The sequence below is a fragment of the Glycine max genome, chromosome 17 (assembly GCF_000004515.6).
Source record: "Glycine max cultivar Williams 82 chromosome 17, Glycine_max_v4.0, whole genome shotgun sequence".
In the NCBI taxonomy this organism is placed as follows: domain Eukaryota; kingdom Viridiplantae; phylum Streptophyta; class Magnoliopsida; order Fabales; family Fabaceae; genus Glycine; species Glycine max.
The window spans coordinates 32,747,403-32,767,607 of NC_038253.2; the positions used below are offsets into that span (position 1 = coordinate 32,747,403).

The window sequence follows — 20,205 nt, forward strand, 5'->3', positions numbered from 1 at the left end:
GCATTTTGAAATGGTTTGTATCAACATCAACATGTGTCAAGAAATACACAAGACAAACCAAAAGAAAACCAACCTAGTAGAAACTGCACTGCCACAGGGTACAATTTACAGGAGTTGTAAAAATAAAACATTACACATACCTGTGTTGCAACTAGATCAACTTCACCATTCTCAAATGTCAGTATGCCTCTAGGTTTTATCCATTTGGGATGGGCCGGACCATTTAACTCAAGCTCTCCACTTACACCAAAATTAAGAATCAAAGGATAAACTATCTTCAACTCTGGTCCAAGCACAAGCTTCAAATCATTGAGACAGATTTCTACATTTGGTTTAATCTGCACTTGCTCCATCTGCTTTTCAACCTGAGTTGACTTATTAACTGGCACTGTTGGTTTTGTAGGAAAGAAAGATATCATAATATATACTAACAACTATTGTGAAAAATATAACATAATGCATATAATTTAAGATCATTCTACAGAGGTGAGTGTTTCTGTAAGTATGCAAATACATTGGATTAAGCATTGTTCATAAGCCTGCAGCAAAGTCCATAAATACTAAGGTGTAACAATGTAGGGAATCAGATCCACAGGAATCATGATAAAATAGGGGTTGGGGGAACCCCCTTCCTGAGGTAAATCTAAGGATATAGAAAGGGAAGCAAGAGCTTTTCAGTTTCAATTAATAGTAAGGGAGTCCATTCTGATTACAGAGCATTCAGCACCAAATTATATGCAAAAAATAGATCACAGGCTAAACTGATGGACATGTAAAGTAATACCAGAGCCAGAGGATTGAGATACTTTTTCCCTTGAAGAAGCAGATTCTGAGTTGAGAAATCTTGAAACATATCTCGAAGCAAACATGCGACTAACACCAGCAGTAGGAAGCACAGACTGATTTGATGGAAATCTATTAGAAGCAGGAGTACCACCTCTGTCATGAGGCAAATATGCTTCTCCCTGACTTATTTTGATATTCCCAGATATGTTTGGTTGCAATATTGAACCAGTTATTTGCAACTGAGAATCAACCTGACCACTGACAAAAGTAGAACATCTGCTTTAATAGAGACTATATATAACGAGGTGGGGGGTTGTTGGAAGATTCAGTTCCAAAAATCAATAATATTTATGAATTAGTGGTCACATCAGCCATTTTACATCCATTAATAAGTCAAGATGTTTAACTTAAGAAATCTGTAGAAGTTATAAAATCAACCTTAATACTTTTTGTGCCCGTACTTCCAGAACTTCGCACTTCAATTCAATCTTGTCATCTGGGGCTGCTTCACTAGTTCTGAGTGGCAGGTTCCCTTTTACAAGAAGCTTTCCTTTTCTGCTTACCCTACTCTCCAGTGAGGTGATGCATAACCTGTTTGATTGCACATGAACATTTCCACCAAAGTTGGTTAGTGGTTTTTGGAGCACTGGTGAAGAAATAGATGCCCTGTGGAAAGATGCGTGTCCATTAAGTACTGGTTGATCAACTGTACCTCTGACCTATTAAGTCAAGCCATATGACAAGATTCAGAGAAGTAAATATCAAATATGTGAGACAAATTATATTCATTTCACCCACCTCTAGCTTCAAATCCGCATTGCCATGAAGCCAATTCACATGAGGAGATAAAGCTGTAACCAATGTCATTCCCCCATCTTTTATATCAGCATCAATCCTGACTTCTCCATCATCTAAAATTTGCCAATTTAAACCTTTAAGGCTTTCTGCTAATTGAGTATTCCAACCTTCTTCGTTTCTATCTCTAGAAACTTTTTTGTCGCTGGCATCATCAACGGTCCCTCTATTCTTCTCCTTCACCCAATCAGGAACCCAAGTAACCTGACTCTTATCTAATTCTACATCCTCCTGTAACGTGTTATTTTGCACAAATGCAACAGGAATGCTACCCTGAATGAGTACATGACCATTTTGGGTTGTAGGCTCAAATTTTGCATTGAATAGAAAACGACTGGTTGAGGTTAGAGAAGCAACAACTTCGGCTCTTCCAAGATCAACACCACCAACGGAACCATCCAGGAGCCTTACTTGCACATCACATTCTGGTTTTGCTAAACTTCCTCTAAGATCTCCTTCCATATGCAATATACCCTTAATGGGTGCCAACAACTGTCGCAGAGAATGGACAACATCCATTGCTGTAGATTCAATGATCTGGACTACAGTTGGGACCAGACTAACAGGAAAATTTAATACCGCAAAATGGAGGTTGGTTTTAGGTCCTAGCAATGTTCCATCTGCATGGATGGTGGCATTATCCTTCTGGATAAAAATTCTCTCCAGGTACATACCATCATCATTACTGTAAGCACCAACTGCCAACACACGCTGAGTTTTGTAGTCTCCCCATTCCCAGTCCTCCCCATGAAAGTCAAATTCTGCCTGAAATAACAGAATAAGAAAGTCAATATTCAAAAATATTATTCATGCAACTCCCAAGAATACAAAACACTGAAAACATTTTACCAGGGTGTCTCCATTTCCCCCACCACTAGCGTCAAGAGATCCATGCCAGTGACCTTTGAGTTCAGATAAACCAGGCAGACTTAAGTCTTCAAGAACAACATCATTTGATGGAGCATGAAGCCCCCTCACTGTCTACAAGTCGTGCATATCATTGACAACAGCCACAAAAAAAAAAATCTTTTCAATGCATTTTATTGGGCTAATTAATATTATCAATAAAAAAATAATTCCAAAGACACTAGGGGACAAACTCAGAGGCATCAGGTATTGCATCTTTTGAAAAATAAGATCAGGTATAGCACCTTTTGAAAAATAAGATAAAGTGATCCTTTGACAATACCTCAAGCAATTGTTGAAGGCTTTCGGTATATAATCCTACTGACTGCAAACTTTGCATGAAGAAATCCTGCACACAAGTGGTGTAGCAACATGCATAAGTTTTCCTTATGAAAATAAGTATACAGATGAATACAGGATTTTCGTGAAAGATAGAGTAAAAAAACTAGATTACATTTTTTTACTCAAAAAAGTTCTCTACACAACTTGATGTCAGAACGATGCATCCCCAAGGCCTAAGATGGGGTATACAGTACCAGATTTTAATTTTTCTCTTTTTTTTTGTTTTGATATTTTAATTGATTTTGGCAGTTTTTTGCCACCATAAATTGTAATTTCAAAATAGATACTAACAATTTTAAAACCGCCACAAATCGTACTTAACGGACATGTCATCATTCGATGGAGGAATCCTAATGACAGGAACCTAAAACAAAAAATTTTAAATGTCAAGGATCAAATGCAAAGAAAAAAATTATTAGGGGCCTAACGCAAAATTTGGGTATTTATTAGGGATCAAAAACATATTTCAGCCTTTCCTAAATTACTATGATAAAAATATAATAATAAAAATATAACACATACTGAACCTAGATATATGATATACATTTCTATCAGTTAGAAAAATTAAGGCATTACCAAAGCACGCTAATCAATTATGCTAAATTAAGTTGGCTAACTGAATTTATGTAACCTCCCAAGACATAAATAATGATAGTGATACAACCTTAGATCTTGACTGAACAGCAGGATCCATACTTCGAGAAAGAAGCCTAGCAAGGGGAAGCATCTCAGCAACCTCAGCTCTACGAACTTCAAGTTTCATTCTCCACCTGCCCATCGAGGATATAGCATTACCAATATGACCAGACATTAGTCTTTTTATAAGGCCACCTTTGTCAATGGGATTACGATCTCGGGTGCCGGGCAACACATATTCGCCTTGAAGTTCATAACAACTGTAGTTTTGTTGCAAAACTGTTTTTTCAATAGTGATCTGAACAATAATAGTGCACCAACTGGGAATCAGTATTAGACCAAAGAATCATTAACAGCTCCAAGAAAATTGGATTCAATAGATGATGCTCTTTGCATTCCAAGGTAACAAAATAAGAATCTTCAATAGCCATTAGTAGTCAACAAAAAGTCCATTAAGACATCAAACTTGGTAAAATGACACTTAGCAGCTTTTTACAGCTGTTAAATTTTATCAATTCAATTGATGCATTGGAAGCTCTCATGAAGCAGATCACATTTACAAAATTCCATATAATTTAAATAATAATTGATACTTCATCACATCACTTTATTTTAACCCTCACCCTATGAGCTAACTTTTGGAGTTATGTTAGGACGAAACCCACATGCATGTATAGAATTTCAGAATTGTGTGTCTTGAACAAGATCACACACAGCTCTGTATATATAATATATTTACAATGAATACAAATAAATGTGAATGCCGATTCTAAGACTAATCAGCTATTAATTAGGTATTCTATCACTAATTTTAACACTTAGAAATACATTGCCTATACACAAACATCCATCAGATAATCAACCAAGCACCTGAATTTTTTATGTTAAAAGGATATCGCTATACATATATTAGACTATTATGGACCATCACCAAGTGCAAACATAAAAAGATACTATAGATTTAACACTGTGCAAGTCATATTTTAAACTAAAAAAAGAACATGATGAACACTATACCTCATTCATAATAAACTCCGGACAGGCTAATAGACAATTTCAGTTTAACCAGATAGCAATAAGTAAACAAACAGGTAATACAAATTCGGGTGCAAACATATAAGAGGATGGTCTTATGCACTCACAACATCTCCACTCCACCTAGCTGCCACATCTAGGGCTTCGCCGAGCACGCCACTGAATTTTGGCTGAAGTACAGACAGGACTCCATGTCCTCTTCTTTTTTGAAGATTAAGCTGGATTTCTGCCTGAAAGCAAAGAAGCATCCGATTGAAAAGCACCACACTTGCTTCTATAACATGACCATTATTAAATAATGCCTCAAACAGGTTATCATTAAGGTAGGACTGAAAAAATAAAGAAAAAAGTAAAAGAGGGACAAAACATGAGGGAAAGTTGATTGCATTGTCAAATTTGCACATTAGAGTTTTCTACTCAATTTTATTAAACTTCTCCATCTCTTCTATAAATGTATATATTAATTGGCCTTCTAAGTTTCTGGAATTGTTAGTCCAAAAATGGCATTATTTCTTTTGATTTGACCACATTTTATTCATAAAGGGCTTTTAGATGAAGAAGAAATCAGAGATATTAATCAATAACTATTCCTTGGACTTCTCCCAATAGCTTAAGAATTTGGAATGGTAGGGGCATGACATTTCATTCTTGCTACTAAACAAATGGATCATCAAAAGATCCTTGGTTTAACTTGACTGATTGATTACTGAAGCCACTATAAGATTCTGAGCCAATTAATTTTCACTTTCTAAACAGAAAGTGGAGGAACAATTACACCATTGGTGATTTTCGAAGAACATAAATCTAGCTGATACGCCTACATTTTCAAGTCATCATCTCAAATTTTTTTAACAATTAAGATAGTCAATCTTAAACAAAAATATGATTAAGGCCATTACTTCAGTGGACTAGTGATTCCAATGGTCCAGGATGGACCATCCGTTTTGACCTGGTATAGTAGTAGGTAGTCTAGGTAGTGCTGGTAACTATTTTATTTTATATTTTAGCGCAATGAAATTTTAATAAGAGGGAAACGACCTTTTACCCTTAATTAATAAAAGTTAAACAGTAAGGTAGGGATTGGAAAGGGAAAGGTTTGTCCGGGAGGGTGTTTGCCTCAAATAACCACCACAATGGCACCACAGCTAAGGCACCGACATAGATCTCCCAACACACAAAACAGATCTCTATGCAATGATCGAAGCAAAACCTGCAACCAATGCAACGACAACAAACGACAATAATCTGCTCTTTTTTGTGATCAATTTCTGAAGACTTAGCTTCCTCAACGTTAACGGTGCTAAGTTCAATGAGTGACAAGGCCGCTGTCACCACCAACATCTTCAAGAACCATGACTTTGGGTTCTCGTCATGCCGCCTGCTACTTTTGTTTTTCTCGTGTGTTTTCCTCCCTTTTAACACCTCCGGCTCCATCACCACTCCCTACTGACCCCACTACTGTTTAATCAAAAAATCTGGTTGGGCCCTGAATTCAATGCCGCATCGGCATTGGAGGGTTTGCAGCAAAAACAACAGAGAAAACAAAAGTGGCAGTACAGAAAATCCCATTTTCAGTTTTAATTTGGCTTTAGGATGCAACAAGTTCTGGACTTTTGTTTTGAACACTATGTTTTGTTTGTGTGCAAAGAAGTAATATGATAATATCAATCAATGTCAACTTTAATTAATGGGAAAATAAGTAATATCAACATATAAAAAGAATTCAAAAACTAAAATTACTTTAAACTGTTACCGGTAATAAATCTCAATTGTTCAATATTATACTAATAAATTGGGCGAACATTGAAAGTATTGGGAAAAACCCAAATCGCACATTCGCTAAAAATAAAGTCAAGTTAGAGTATATAAGTGAGGGACAACTCTCATCCCTTGAGTTAGCTTTTGGGGTTGAGTTAGGCCTAAACTCACATTCTAAGATTCTAAGATAAAGGTGGTCCATTTTAACTCAATGATCCACTGTATGGTACGCCTATGATTAATTGGAAAATTTTCTGGCTATGATATGTCAAGCAACAAAAACGCAGGAGAATATCAAATTAAGAAATCCTGGCCAACTTATTCCCAATTTATGAAGAATTAACCAAATTGAAAATAATGGGCAATACTTGTACAAAGAACGGTAAATGATTAATCAAACAATAACAAAAATCACTAACCAAATATCATATTATCTTTCTCTTATTGGAATTTGTTTGTTAGGACCTCCTAAATTGGAATCAAGGGTCAAATGTCAAAGATAGATTGCTCAGATATACTCTCCCTGATATAATTGGACCAACTTCGTAATGATTCAGATATAGGGTACAGCAAAGAGCAAGGACGATAGAGAAAAATGATTTCAAACAGGCTAATATAATGCCTTACTCTCTGTATAGTTCCCCTGAGAGAAGCGAGCTCTAATTCATCAAGTGGAAAATGCCGTACCTACAACGAAGCTCCACCCAAGCATGGAGATAAAAAGTAAGATTTCAATACCAACTTTTGGTCTAATTACCAAATGACCTAAATCATGCAAGCAGAGAAACAAACAGATCTAGATTCAAATAGTGATCCTAAAATTTAAATATAGAAACCTCCAAGTTAGCAGAATGAAATGGTTGAAAACAAATGTTAGCCCTCAATTGCCCTTTCTGAAGGGAAATAGACAACAGTTTCCCACTTTGCAGACCATCTTCGCTACTGGGCTGTAGTGGCCCAACAAACTCCACTGCAAGACTTTCATCAGTTCTACCAGAGGCATCCAGCTGTTTTTCAAAAATAAACTGAAAGTTACAACTATATATATTAAATGGAGCCAGATGATCTGAAACTGTCACAGAAACGCAGCAAATACTTGACAACATAAGCATGCCTATCTCACAGAATAAAAACCTGTTAAATGACTAGTTGCTTATATAATATGTAGACTGGGGGAGGATTTTACTTGTTTAGGATTGAACTTTATATATATATATATATATATATATATATAGAGAGAGAGAGAGAGAGAGAGAGAGGGCATATCATATGAGAGGAATATAACTTATGAGAGTGAGAGGATTAAACCTGGACCGTATAACAAAACATGGACGGTCAAGATTTAATGTCATGTGACCACTTTTTGACATTAAATCTTAACCCTCCATGTATGGTTATATGGTTTAGATTTAATTCTCTCACTCTCATATAAGATGTTTCCTCTCATAAGATATGCTCTCTCTCTCTCTCTCTCTCTATATATATATATATATATATATATATTGTACAAAGGAGCATTTTGACCATTTGACCATATAAGAAGATCAACAAGTGGATTTATCATCTAAATAAACTAAAACTCTAGATATCAATTGCCAGCAAATGTCTCAAAGGGAAGCATGGTCCTTACAAATGGGAAGCAGTATGCCCAGTTAACCACATTCTACAACAGACAAACAAAATCAATTTTAAGAGAAGAGTTTGACCCTGGCTACAAAGAAATGCTAGCTATAATCTGCTTAACATAAGCACCAAGAATAGAAATACTGTATCGAAAGTTTTAAGTGGATCATAAATTCACAGATTTTACCCATCATATATGACCAAAATTAAGGGATATCACATAATAGTATAGGGGAAATTAGAAAAATGATTTCTTGGAATAGGAACAAGAAACTGTTCAGGTGGTCAACTAAGCCAATAAGTGATTGTTCAAACTCTATTTTGAATAAAGCCACCAATTAAGTGGTTTATTATTATTGAAAGATGAATGTTTTATGCATCACCTTGATACCCCCAGGAGAAAGCCTCAGCAACCCAGACAACTGAGGTGCAAGCATCAGTTGATTCAGTTTGAGACCAGAGATTGAAACCTCGCCAATGAGACTATCTGCAATTCCTTTCTCCAACATTTGCACATGCTGCCTTGTCATTTCAAAATTTTGTTCGCTAATATTGCCATTAGGTTTTAAAACCTTTCCCTGAAACTTGATCCTTCCAGATGCTTTCAAATGCAAAGGCCTTGGGGAATCCATAGCGTATGCAGAAACCAAACTGAAGAATTCAAACCCACGCATACGTAAATCCAACTCAACTCCATCAATAGTAAGCGGAATAGCTCTTGGAATATTATACTCTTCTCTTTTATGATGGAAATCATCAGGATAAGATGTTTGAACTCTCATATACAGATCAAATGCAGCAGAAGCAGAATTCACAGTAATATAATCATGTGAGATTATGATGTCTCCTCGAGCATCATTGAAAGACCCTTCTGCTGTAGGTGCAGTCCATTTTATATCAAACCTTCTGCATTAAATTTTATTGAAAAAAAGTTAGAAAGAAAAAGTGTATCAAGAATAGAATTGGCACCAAGTGCTCTTAATGGTGAATGGTAGCCCATGGTGGCAAGCTGAAAATCCATTATAGATGTTTGGTGGATGACATAACGACCAACAGTTGGAGCATGATGGCCATGTTAAAAAAATGTACAATATGGTAAAATGGCTTGCATAATAACAATAAAAAATTTACAACTTAACAATAAGCATAATTGAAACATTTTGTAGCAAATGAAAATTATCAAAAGTATAACACTCATACAACCCCATCAGAGAGAAAAAAAAACAGACAGATAGAATAAAATAATTAATGATATTATACTCATAAAATCACCAGATAGGTGGATACTAATACTTGAAGATTTGAAGAAGTGAGGAAAACTTTACACTCACTCTCTTAGCTTTTATTGATTTCAAATGACATATATATATACAAGATACATTTTTTTTTTTTGCTCAGCAAAAATATATATGATATATTAATATGGAGTACCAGTGGTACTAAAATTACAATATATTTGGGGCCAGCTGGTTCCTATGTTTACTGATAGGACCCAAGCCAGCACCACAGCACCCAGCTATGTAACACCCTAATACAAAAAACCATCCCCCTTACTCCTAGGCTAGGTACAGAAACCTAATGTTAGATTAGTAGCCCATTGGTTAAAATGTACTGTAAAGTCTTTGTCGTTGGACTTGAGCCATGACCAAAGTAGTAGTAAGGCATCATCCATGACTTTGCTACTGTTGAAACATTGGTTTTGGAAGACTGTTTTATTCCTTTGTTGCCAAATTGTCCACGTTACTGCAACCCACCAGCACTTCCACCTTGTAGACTTTGTGTTACCAACAAGCTGATGCCCATGCTGCAAAAAGTGATCCCTTGGATTTTGTGGAAGTGCAGTCACTACTCCGATCCAAGATAATGACTCCCACCATAGAGGTATGGTCTTACTGCAGTTAAAGAACAAGTGGGCAGCATCCTCCTCATGATTGCAGCAGAAAGGGCACATGGTGTCGCTCAGCACCACTTGTCTCCTGCTGAGATTCAGCTTCGTTGGTAAACGATCCTTGATTAGCCGCCATGCGAACACAGCTGCTTTTGGTGGAATTTTTAGCTTCCATAGATCCTTAAAAGCAGCCTCCTGATTTGTCCCCGTTAATTCTCCCCATAACATTCTGTAGGCGCTTTTTGATGAGAATTTTCCTCCTGGGTCAGGTTTCCACCACCAGGAATCAGTTCTGTGTGGAAGGATTTCCTTCTGAGCTATCTTCCCAATAAAGTCATCCGCCATTGCGATCTCACTATCGAACAAAGGTCTCCTCCAATTAAGCTGCCAATCCCAAACTGCACCTGAATTGCTTCCCATCTGCATAATAGTCTGCTGCTGCTGAGATGAGATCTGGTATAACCTTGGGTACTTTAACATTAATGGTAGGTCATTGTCAACCCAACGATCCTCCCAGAACCGGCACTTGTCACCACATCCCAGCCTCCATTCAGTTTCCCTCTTGAGTGCACTGTTTTCTTGCAGGTTGTGAATTCTGATTATGTCCTTCCACCATAAAGAGTCATGTCCACCTGTTTTCCCTTCTTCCAAAGATCTCCAGCCACCATATTTGGATTCTAATAACTTGGTCCATGGTTCATCAGGCTGCTGGAACAGATCCCACCTCCATTTCCCTAACAAAGTTGTATTGAAGGTCTTGATATCTTTAATGCCAAGCCCTCCTTTGTCCTTAGGTAAGCACACCGTTTTCCATTTAACCCAAGCTATCTTTCGTTGCTCTAGTCCGCCGCCCCATAGGAACCTCCGTTGAATGGTGACTAATTTCTCAACCACTTTGGAGGGTAACCTGAAAAAAGAGCTTCAGATCTGCCATGAGCTTCAGATTTGGCTAGCCCCTCGGGGTCAGGATAAACTTCACTCTGATCTGCCATGAGCTTCAGATTTGGATCCATAGGACTATCAACAGGCCTACAATTTTGCATGCTTGTTTCTTCTAGAATATCAAGAGCATACTTCCTTTGAGAGATCACAACACCATCTCCTGATTGAGCCACCTCAATACTAAGGAAATACTTCAAATATCCCAGATCTTTGGTCTGGAAATGGCTGAATAAGTGCTCTTTTAGCTGGGCAATCTTAGTAGTATCATTCCCTATAATCATTATGTCATCAACATAGACCATTAGATAAACACACTTTCCTGGGAATGTATGACAGTAAAAAACAGAATGATCAGTTTCACTTCGTTTCAGTCCAAAAAGTTGAATCACATGGCTAAATTTACCAAACCAAGCTCGAGGAGATTGTTTCAACCCATAGAGAGATCGGTGAAGCTTACACACAGGACCATACTCCCCCTGAGCAACAAACCCAGGAGGTTGCTCCATATAAATATCCTCCTCAAGATCACCATGGAGGAAGGCATTTTTAATATCAAGCTGGAGGGGGCAGTGACGTATGGCAGCCATAACAAGAAGCAGACGAACAATAGTGATTTTGGCTATGAGAGAAAAAGTATCACAGTAATCAAGACCATATATCTGTGTGTAGCCTTTAGCTACCAAGCGAGCCTTAAGCCAATCAACCTCACCATTGGGCCCAACTTTGACAGTATAGACCCATCTACCACCCACAATTGTCTTGCCAGGAGGAAGGGGAACAAGTTCTCAAGTACTATTATTTTCAAGAGCCTGCATTTCATCAATCATAGCCTGTCGCCAGCCAGGATGATCCAGTGCCACATGGACATTGGAAAGAATAGTAAGGGAAGATAATGAGAAAACAAAGGAAGCATATGAAGGAGACAAACAGTGATAACTTAAGAAATTATAAATAGGATGAGGATTACGAGTAGAGCGAGTACCTTTCCTGATGGCAATGAGCTAATCTGAGTCAGAATGATGAGAAGAGGTGGAAGGAGAAGAAGGATCCATGAGTTGAGGACTGGTTGAAGAAGGATGAGGATCACGAGGAGAAGCTTCAGGCACTGTAGATCCAACTTGCCTTGTCCTGCGTTGATATGTAATAAGAGGTGGAGAAGTAACTTCAGGTGAATTTGGTGGAGAAGATGGGACAACACTAACATTTTGGTCTGAGTTACCTAGAAGACAAGGAGAAGGAATTGGAAGTACTTCCTGGAAAGAATAAGGATGGTCCACGGAGGGTGAGAAGAAGAGTGTGTCTTCAAAGAAGGTTACATCCGCAAACATATAGTACCGTTTTGTGGTTGGAGAGTAACACTTGTAGCCCTTTTGAAGACGAGAATAACCCAAAAAGACACATTTGACTGACCTAGCAGAAAATTTGTCTAAACCAGGAGACAAATCATGGACAAAACAAGTACAACCAAACACTTTAGGAGAAACATGAAATAATGGATCATGAGGAAAGACAATTGAGTGAGGGATTTGGTTTTCAAGGGAAGAAGAAGGCATCCTATTAATTAGGAAACAAGCAGTAAGCACTGCATCTCCCCAATAATGTGCAGGAACATTAGAATTTAGCATTAGGGAACATGCAGTTTCAAGGAGATGACGATTCTTCCTTTCTGCTATACCATTTTGTTGTGGTGTGTGAGGACATGTGGACTGATGTAGGATACCTTTGAAAGATAAAAAAGAGAGATCATGAGAGAAATACTCTTAAGCATTATCACTTCTGAAGATCTTAATTGTTTTTCCAAATTGATTCTCAATCTCATTGTAAAACGACATGAATATAGGCAAAAGTTCAGATCTATCTTTCATTAAATAAACCCAAGTACATCGGGAGAATTCATCAATGAAGGTTACAAAATATCGAAAACCAAAAGATGTAACACGACTTGGTCCCCAAATATCTGAATGAATGGTAGAGAAAGCCGAGTTACATCTTTGTAGAGTTTGAGGAAATGATGACCTAACATGTTTTCCTAGTTGACAAGACTCACACTCTAAGACTCGAAGATTCTTAAGACTAGGAACCGTCATCTTCAATTTTGGTAAACTTGGGTGACCCAGATGATCATACAAAAGTTTGGGTTTTGAAGTTGCAAAACAGGACACAAGTAGGTTGGATAAAGTCCTCGTGATTCACGTCTTTTTCCAATCAGTCGACCCGTCCCATGTTCCTGAATAACAAAAGAATTAGTAGTAAAGGTTACTGAGCAATTTAATGAACAAGTCAACTGACTTAATGAGATTAGATTATAGGGACACTGAGGAATGAATAATACAAAATTCAATTTCAAAGAGATAATGAAACTTGACCACTTCCTTGAGAGCAATCTTGGAGCCATTAGCTACAGTAACAAGGTGAGGAATTTTTGGAGAGGAAAATGATGAAAAAGAGGACTTCTTACCAGAAATATGATCAGAGGCACCTGAGTCGAGTATCCAAGGACTAGGACCTTCAATGGATTGAGAGATACATGCTGTTGAAAAACATGGTACAGATGAAGATTGAGCTTGGTTGCTGGGTTTCTCGGATTTGAGCTTCAAATACTCTTGATACTCCTCATCAGAGAACCTAGACTCTGATTTCTCTGGCCTAGAAACCTGCACTACCTTGTCAGGAAATCCATGCAACGAATAACAATTCTCTTGGGTGTGACCCATCCTCTTGCAGTAGGTGCAATGAAGACGTCCAATCCTTCCACTGCGGCCTCCTCTATTGTTGCGGCCTCCTCCTCTCCCACGAGGTGCAACCATGGCTGATGTTTCCACAACATCAGCAGGGTTTTCATCCTTCAATACATGAGGCACACGAAGAAGTCTAGTGATGAAGGAATCCATTGATGGAACTTGGTCCCCTGCAAGCACTTGATCACGCACATGATCAAAGTCTGAATGTAAGCTTCTCAAGATGAGGACCATATAGAATTTGTCCAGTTTTCTGTTCACTTCTTCCAATGAATCAACCACAAGAAACTTTCTCAACTCTTCCATTACAACCCGAGTCTTACCTACATGTGCAATCATGTCATGGCTGGTTTGCTTGAGGGTTGTAACCTTCATGATTGCATCAAACAAGCTTTGGATATCATTAGCAAAGATTTCTTGGGCCTTCTTCGAAAAGGAGTGACAAGTTTTGAATGACCTAAGGATTTCCAAAATATCTGGCTCAACTGATTGCCATAGCACAGCACAGAGTTGATAGTCAAGCTTTTCCCACTAAGGTTTTTTGTCGTTTGGAACAGCGTCAACACCTTTCTCCAAGTGGTTATGGTGTCCTTGGCCGAGAAATCACAGCTCTACTGAAGCAGACCAAGACAAATAGTTCTTCCAATTAAGTTTTGCAGTTGTGATGGTTGGGGTTCCAAAAAAGGAGAAAGCAGGTCCAACAGAAGCCATTTTTTACCAATACGGAAACCCTAATGGAAAAGGATAGAAGAAAGCACACGGACTGACACAAAAACTTGCCGAAAGCGAAAGGTAAGACCTGAAACGTGCTCAGGGGAGGACAACGAAGCTTCCAGGACAAGTTGGGAGAGCTTCCGATGACGGGGCGACGACGCGTGGACTTCACGCGTCAGAAATCGCACGAGGCGGTAACGGCGCGACTTCCAGGGGTGGTCACGCTTTTCAAGACAAACCTAACCTTGGTCTCGCCGGAGAAAATGGCGTCCGGAGATGACGGCGACAGACGACAGACAGAACCCGCTCTGATGCCAACTTGAAGATTTGAAGAAGTGAGGAAAACTTTAAACTCACTCTCTTAGCTTTTATTGATTTCAAATGACATATACATATATATATATATATATATATATATACAAGATACATAAGAGAGAGAAGGACAGTTGACAGTGACACCACACTGCTGCCTTCTGAATTCAGCAAGATAACAAGCAACCATACATAAATACTACTAAATATTCAACACTAATAAAAGTAAAATTTCCTACCGGTCAATGACAATGTAAGTGGTTATGCCTCCTAGCTCTTATAGGCTCATTTTTTAATCATCCTCCACCTTAGTTGCCATTATCCATAATAACGTGGCGAGAGAGAATAAAAGCAAAGAAATGCAGAAACCAGATGTCTCAATTACACCCTGCAGAAACCACATAAGTTCTATATCTCCGCAAATGTCACCTTTTTTGAAGAGACACCATACTTTACCATCACAAACACTACAGATGATCCCAGACAAACAAAAATCTCTTTCCTAAGGTATTGCATACATTTTGGTCCTATCATGACTATACCTACAGCTTTAGAGGTCTCTTTTCAAGCTAACACCTCCATGTCCACGTCATAAGGGTCAGATCCTGATTTGTGCATTCTAGGCATCATTTATGAGTAATGATTACTACCCAACCAGGGGAAGCCATCCTGATCCAGTATGATACCAAAGACTAGTGAGAAAACTAAATTAGCTCAACATGACCAAACCAGATACATCTTTTCCTGTCAATGTTGTCAGTTTGTAACTCTCCTTGTGAGAGCCATCGGCATGCAGTCATTCGGATCCTTATATACATCAAAGGGTCACTTGGAAGTGGACTTGTTTACATTGGCATTATTAGATAATCAAATGCAGATTGGACAAGTGTCAGATGATCCACTTTGTGCTATTTTGTTTTTGAGTAGAAATCTTATCTCATGGAAAAGTAAAAAAGCAAAGTGTTGTTGCAATTGCAAGGTCATGTATGGAAGCTGAGTATCAAGGCATGGCTCTGATACGCTTTGTATCAATGGTGCCAGCAGAAAAGGTAAGAACAAAAGAAGATAAGAAAAGAAAGGAAATATATGAGCGCAAAGCTCCCCCATGTGTGAGAAAGTCTCTACACTCCCAATTCTATTAATGATCTCCAAGATGATCCTCACAACAGTACAGCCTCCCTCTTATAACAGAAAGCGCACACCCACTACCAATACTAACAACCTTCGACTAACAATAACAGACTCAGCAATTCCCTTACTACCCCCCAACCTTCTAGAACAACCTTACTTGTTAATTTTGGGCCTACAGTTATAAACCTTGAAGGGCTTATCCCATCTAGAGGAACGATTCCTAACAGGCTCACACCATATGTGAGCTCTTATGGGCTTATGGCTAAAACACTTACTTTAGAAGTTTCAGTTCTGCAAGGTTAGTCCCATGGAGCTAATACCGAATGTGTGAAAATCAGTCAACTTTGTACCTGTCTACTAATCTAGTTTTTCATATGAGAATAAAGCATATAGAATTGATTGTCATTTCCTCAGAAAAAGATCCTCCCAGGCAGCATCAACACTTCCTCCATTTCTCTAAAAAGACCATCTTGCTGCCATTTTAACTATCTAAGATAATATGAGAGAGAATGTGTAACAAAATGAATGGCTAACAGCTCTAACTAAACTGTTTTAACAGTTATACATTCATATACTCTAATACACTAAATCCTTGCAGGGACCTAGAATAACACATGTGACAACTTGGGACAATTATGATACATATACTCCAGCTTGAAGGGAGTTGTGAGATATACGTATATGATTAGAGATTTATGAAAATACTGCCCATATATTTAAGTTGAATTGTTTTCTGATTATTTCCATAGATGGATTGAATCTAATCCCTAAACTTATGAGATTGATTCTCTTGTACTTGTATATAAATATTGTACTTTATCATGTAAATGCAACACATGTTATTTCACAAACAGGTGTGCCTCAATCATTCCAGTCACTCCGTAGCCTTGATCTACCACAATTCCACCTTCCTAACATGCAAGAGCTCCTGTACCTAGCTGTCTGCACAAAGCATACCAACTCCACCATTCAACTCCTTCCCAAGACCTACCATCAGCTGTGCTTCTTGTGAATAGACTAGGAATGTAATTAGTGAATTGCTTTAGTTACATTCAACACACTATGATTTATATACACCAAATATCTAATAACAGTGTGCATTTACAAGAATAATAAAGAGTACAATAACATTGCCCATGATCTTATGTTACCAATGCTACTTGAGAGTTGAAACTAATTCCACCATATACATACAAGAGCCACCATTTCAATTCAAGCTATATACCATAGTGCCAAGCTTATGGCAAACCTGGCTGGCCATGGCTTTTGTAGCAATTTTCTGGATAATATAGGAGAGGGGCCAAATGCAAGAGACTCCCATAATTGAGGAGCACAAAGGTCAAATGTACATAACCTAAACTCCATGAGCAAAGAGGCTGTTTCTGGTTTCCACAACTAGATCACAAGGCAAAAACCATACTACTGCCACAAGGCTCACCCTCCCAAGCAGACGTTATCAGTTATCACAAGACAAGTAATGCTAAATCTTAGTCAATGAAAACTAATTACCAAAAACTGGAGAAAATATTAAAAACTGGAGAAAGGTCCATCTTACGGTCTTAAAAGAGATCCTGAAAGTTTTGTTTCTCCATTTAATACCCCTAATTTAAGTGGCATCTGATGATAAGAACTTGGTATATAACGAAGCACAATGTTATCGATGGCCAAACTTCCAGAAAAATTCACATCTATTGATGTCTCATCCTCTTCACCCTACGAACAAAATAGGTATACATTAGTAGGGGTAGGGGACAGATATTCCAGAGGCATGTATTTTCCTGAGAAAGTAAAATAATAGGAACACATTCACACACTAATTTTTAGCCAAATGAATGATTGAAATACAAATACTTTCATTTGCCTCAAGTATCCATATTCGATACTGGTACTCTTAGATACTTCACCAATATGTATCTGTGAAGTATCCAAGCCTTTAAAAAAGTTATGAAAATCTAATATAGCTACATATGAGACAAAAGCACATATAATATGGAAGCATAGAAGCATTGTCCCCTGATAAACCAAAAATGGAAACTCCTTTTTATGGATGATCTCAAAAATGGAATAAAATTAATGGATTCAAAGAAAAGGAAGAGAGAAAGAGAGAGAATGAAAGGAGATTGTATTGACAAAATCAACCCAATGAGTAACAGATTACAAAGCTGTTTATATAGACAGTTACACAACTGTAACTGTCAACTGACCTTGAGTTAGTTCCTAACAGAAAACTAACTATAAGAGAACTATGGTTAGCATAACCATACTAACAGACAAAAAGAAAAGACACTGCTGCTGGGCGAGTAAGCATACTCCTGTATAAAAATTGATACTATTCCTACCTTAAGAGAATAGGAAGTGATTTATAATGACAATTATTTATAATTTTTATTTTGTTTTCAGTAATGTCCAAGAAATGTTTCTTAATTTGGATTTGTATAATTGCAATTATATATTTATTACGTTTTATGAATTTTTATACATATCTAGATATGTATCACACACATCATATCCTACATATTTTTAGAATAATTGTTTTGTCATATCAGATATGTATTGTATCTGATACAAGTATCATACATATGCATCATACCTTTCCATGAATGATTATCACTTCATTGTGTCATTATAAAAGACATTTAAAGCTGATGAAGAGTATTAAACCACTATTCTTAGAAAACTAAGGGAAAAGTTTGATGAAAAGATTCTCCCCTCCACCTCAAAAAATAAAGGTAAAAGATGAGCGTATATATGGAGGTTCCACCATACATGACGATGCTAATGCTTCCAAATAGTTATGGATTCAGAATATTTTCCATTAGGAAATCTGAACAATGGCTTAAGTTTAACCAAACAATAAAAGAGAAAAAGCCTTTCTAACAGGCAGTTATATACCTCTGGGCATATCCATGCATTCCCAGCCCCACGAATTTCACCTCCATCTACAAGGCATGCCCTAATTCCATATAAATCAGCAACCTACAATATGCAGATTAAGTGTTACCATAATATAATAGTTGAAGTTGTTTTATTAATTTTTGTTCCCAGAATTACATTCTTTAATCATGTTTTTATAAGGGAACAACTAATCCCTAATATAAGGAAACTATGACTTAAAGATAAAAAAGATAAAAGATAAAATATCAGAAAATATATTTCTGATATTACAACAATAATCTTTTACACTGAATATTTCTGATATTACAACCAATGCTAAATTATTATCGCTGTCAACTTACACAGTTATCAGTGTTGAAAGTGAAATTAGCAGATACATATGAGAATGGAACACGATCAAATGCTGCCAGCGCTCCAGCTTCCTTACTCGTAGCAAGTGCTTCAGATGCTACAGATGCAGTGCTCTCAGTCTGTAAATAAGAGAATGTCCTAGAAACCATTCCAGTGCCAACAAATACAGGAGTATCCAGTGGGCCTTGACAATTAAATAGAGCAGTTACTGATCCAGCTAGCTGTAATAAACAATTACGAGAGGGAAAAAAAGAGAAATAAAGGAAAGTTAAAATCGATCTTAGGGGTTTGTGCCATGACTTTCAATTTTTTAAAATCTACATTTCAACTTTTATTATTTAAGTCACAAGCAACTAGGTTTTTTTTTTTTTTCAGCAAAAATAATAATATGTATTAATTGAAGTACCAGGGGTACTTGGAATATATATTACAGTCCAGATTTGGTCCCATGACATATGGTATTCATTGAACCAATCAAGCAACTAGGTATATTTGTAGTGTTTTTCTTTATCAAAGTTCACTCATCAGCTACACCCATCAGTTACATGGAACTGCATTTACAAAATGTAATTCATATTTTGGGAAAAAAGTAATAATCATAATATAAAGAATCTTTCAAATGTGTAAGTAGTAAAGCAAACAAAAAATTGGTTCTTCCAATTTTAAATTTGAAAGTTGCAAGAATACACACACTTCATTGGTATTGCCAATTTTGAAGCCCACCACGCCACCACCATAATCCATGGTGGTTTGTTGGAAAACAGCCACCGCCATCCACCATGGCGCTGCCATGGCCACTATTTGACAACACTGACTACAAGTGATGAAATTTTCATGCATGGAGGTATGCAACAGATATATTAAAAAAAATTCACATGTTGGATTGTAATTCTTCCCAAACACCAGTTGATTGTGGTGTAAAGTTAGCGAAGGAAGGAAGTGACAAGGCAATTTACGCAACCTAGTACAAAGAAATTGTTGGTTCATTGAGATTTCTGTGTAGCAGCAGGCGTGACACAGCTTATGGAGTGGGGTCAATTAGTAGATTTATGGATCATCCAAGGCTTTCTCATTTGCTTGCAGCTAAGAGGATATTAAGATATGTGAAGGGCTCTTTGGACTATAGATTGTTTTCAAACCATCGCAGAAATGTTATTGATGAAGTATTTGGCTACTCTGACTCAAATTGGTATGGTGATAAAAGTGACAGAAAGAGTACAGCAGGGTATGTGTTCATGATGTGTGGAGCACCTATTTCATGGTGTTTTAAGGAGGAGCCAGTGGTGGCATTGT

The 20,205-nt window shown here is 37.4% G+C and overlaps 1 protein-coding gene across 3 annotated transcripts in view; it reads right to left on the minus strand.

Annotated features, from left to right (window-relative positions):
* Positions 1-20,205, minus strand: part of LOC100788741 (protein TIC236, chloroplastic) — a 46,377-nt gene that overhangs the window by 2,459 nt on the left and 23,713 nt on the right. For 2 of the 3 annotated variants that reach the window (XM_041011058.1, XM_014769699.3), the window contains 14 exons: positions 18,903-19,133; positions 18,559-18,642; positions 17,222-17,379; positions 8,325-8,847; positions 7,155-7,325; positions 6,946-7,005; positions 4,668-4,790; positions 3,554-3,823; positions 2,831-2,896; positions 2,491-2,622; positions 1,585-2,406; positions 1,225-1,505; positions 785-1,044; positions 141-388 (listed from right to left, as the gene is read on the minus strand). In XM_041011058.1, coding sequence (XP_040866992.1) covers positions 141-388; positions 785-1,044; positions 1,225-1,505; positions 1,585-2,406; positions 2,491-2,622; positions 2,831-2,896; positions 3,554-3,823; positions 4,668-4,790; positions 6,946-7,005; positions 7,155-7,325; positions 8,325-8,847; positions 17,222-17,379; positions 18,559-18,642; positions 18,903-19,133 — 3,429 coding nt within the window. Of the gene's footprint in view, positions 1-140; positions 389-784; positions 1,045-1,224; positions 1,506-1,584; positions 2,407-2,490; positions 2,623-2,830; positions 2,897-3,553; positions 3,824-4,667; positions 4,791-6,945; positions 7,006-7,154; positions 7,326-8,324; positions 8,848-17,221; positions 17,380-18,558; positions 18,643-18,902; positions 19,134-20,205 lie in introns of those variants that run through there. The other variant, XR_005889273.1, reaches the window with a different exon arrangement.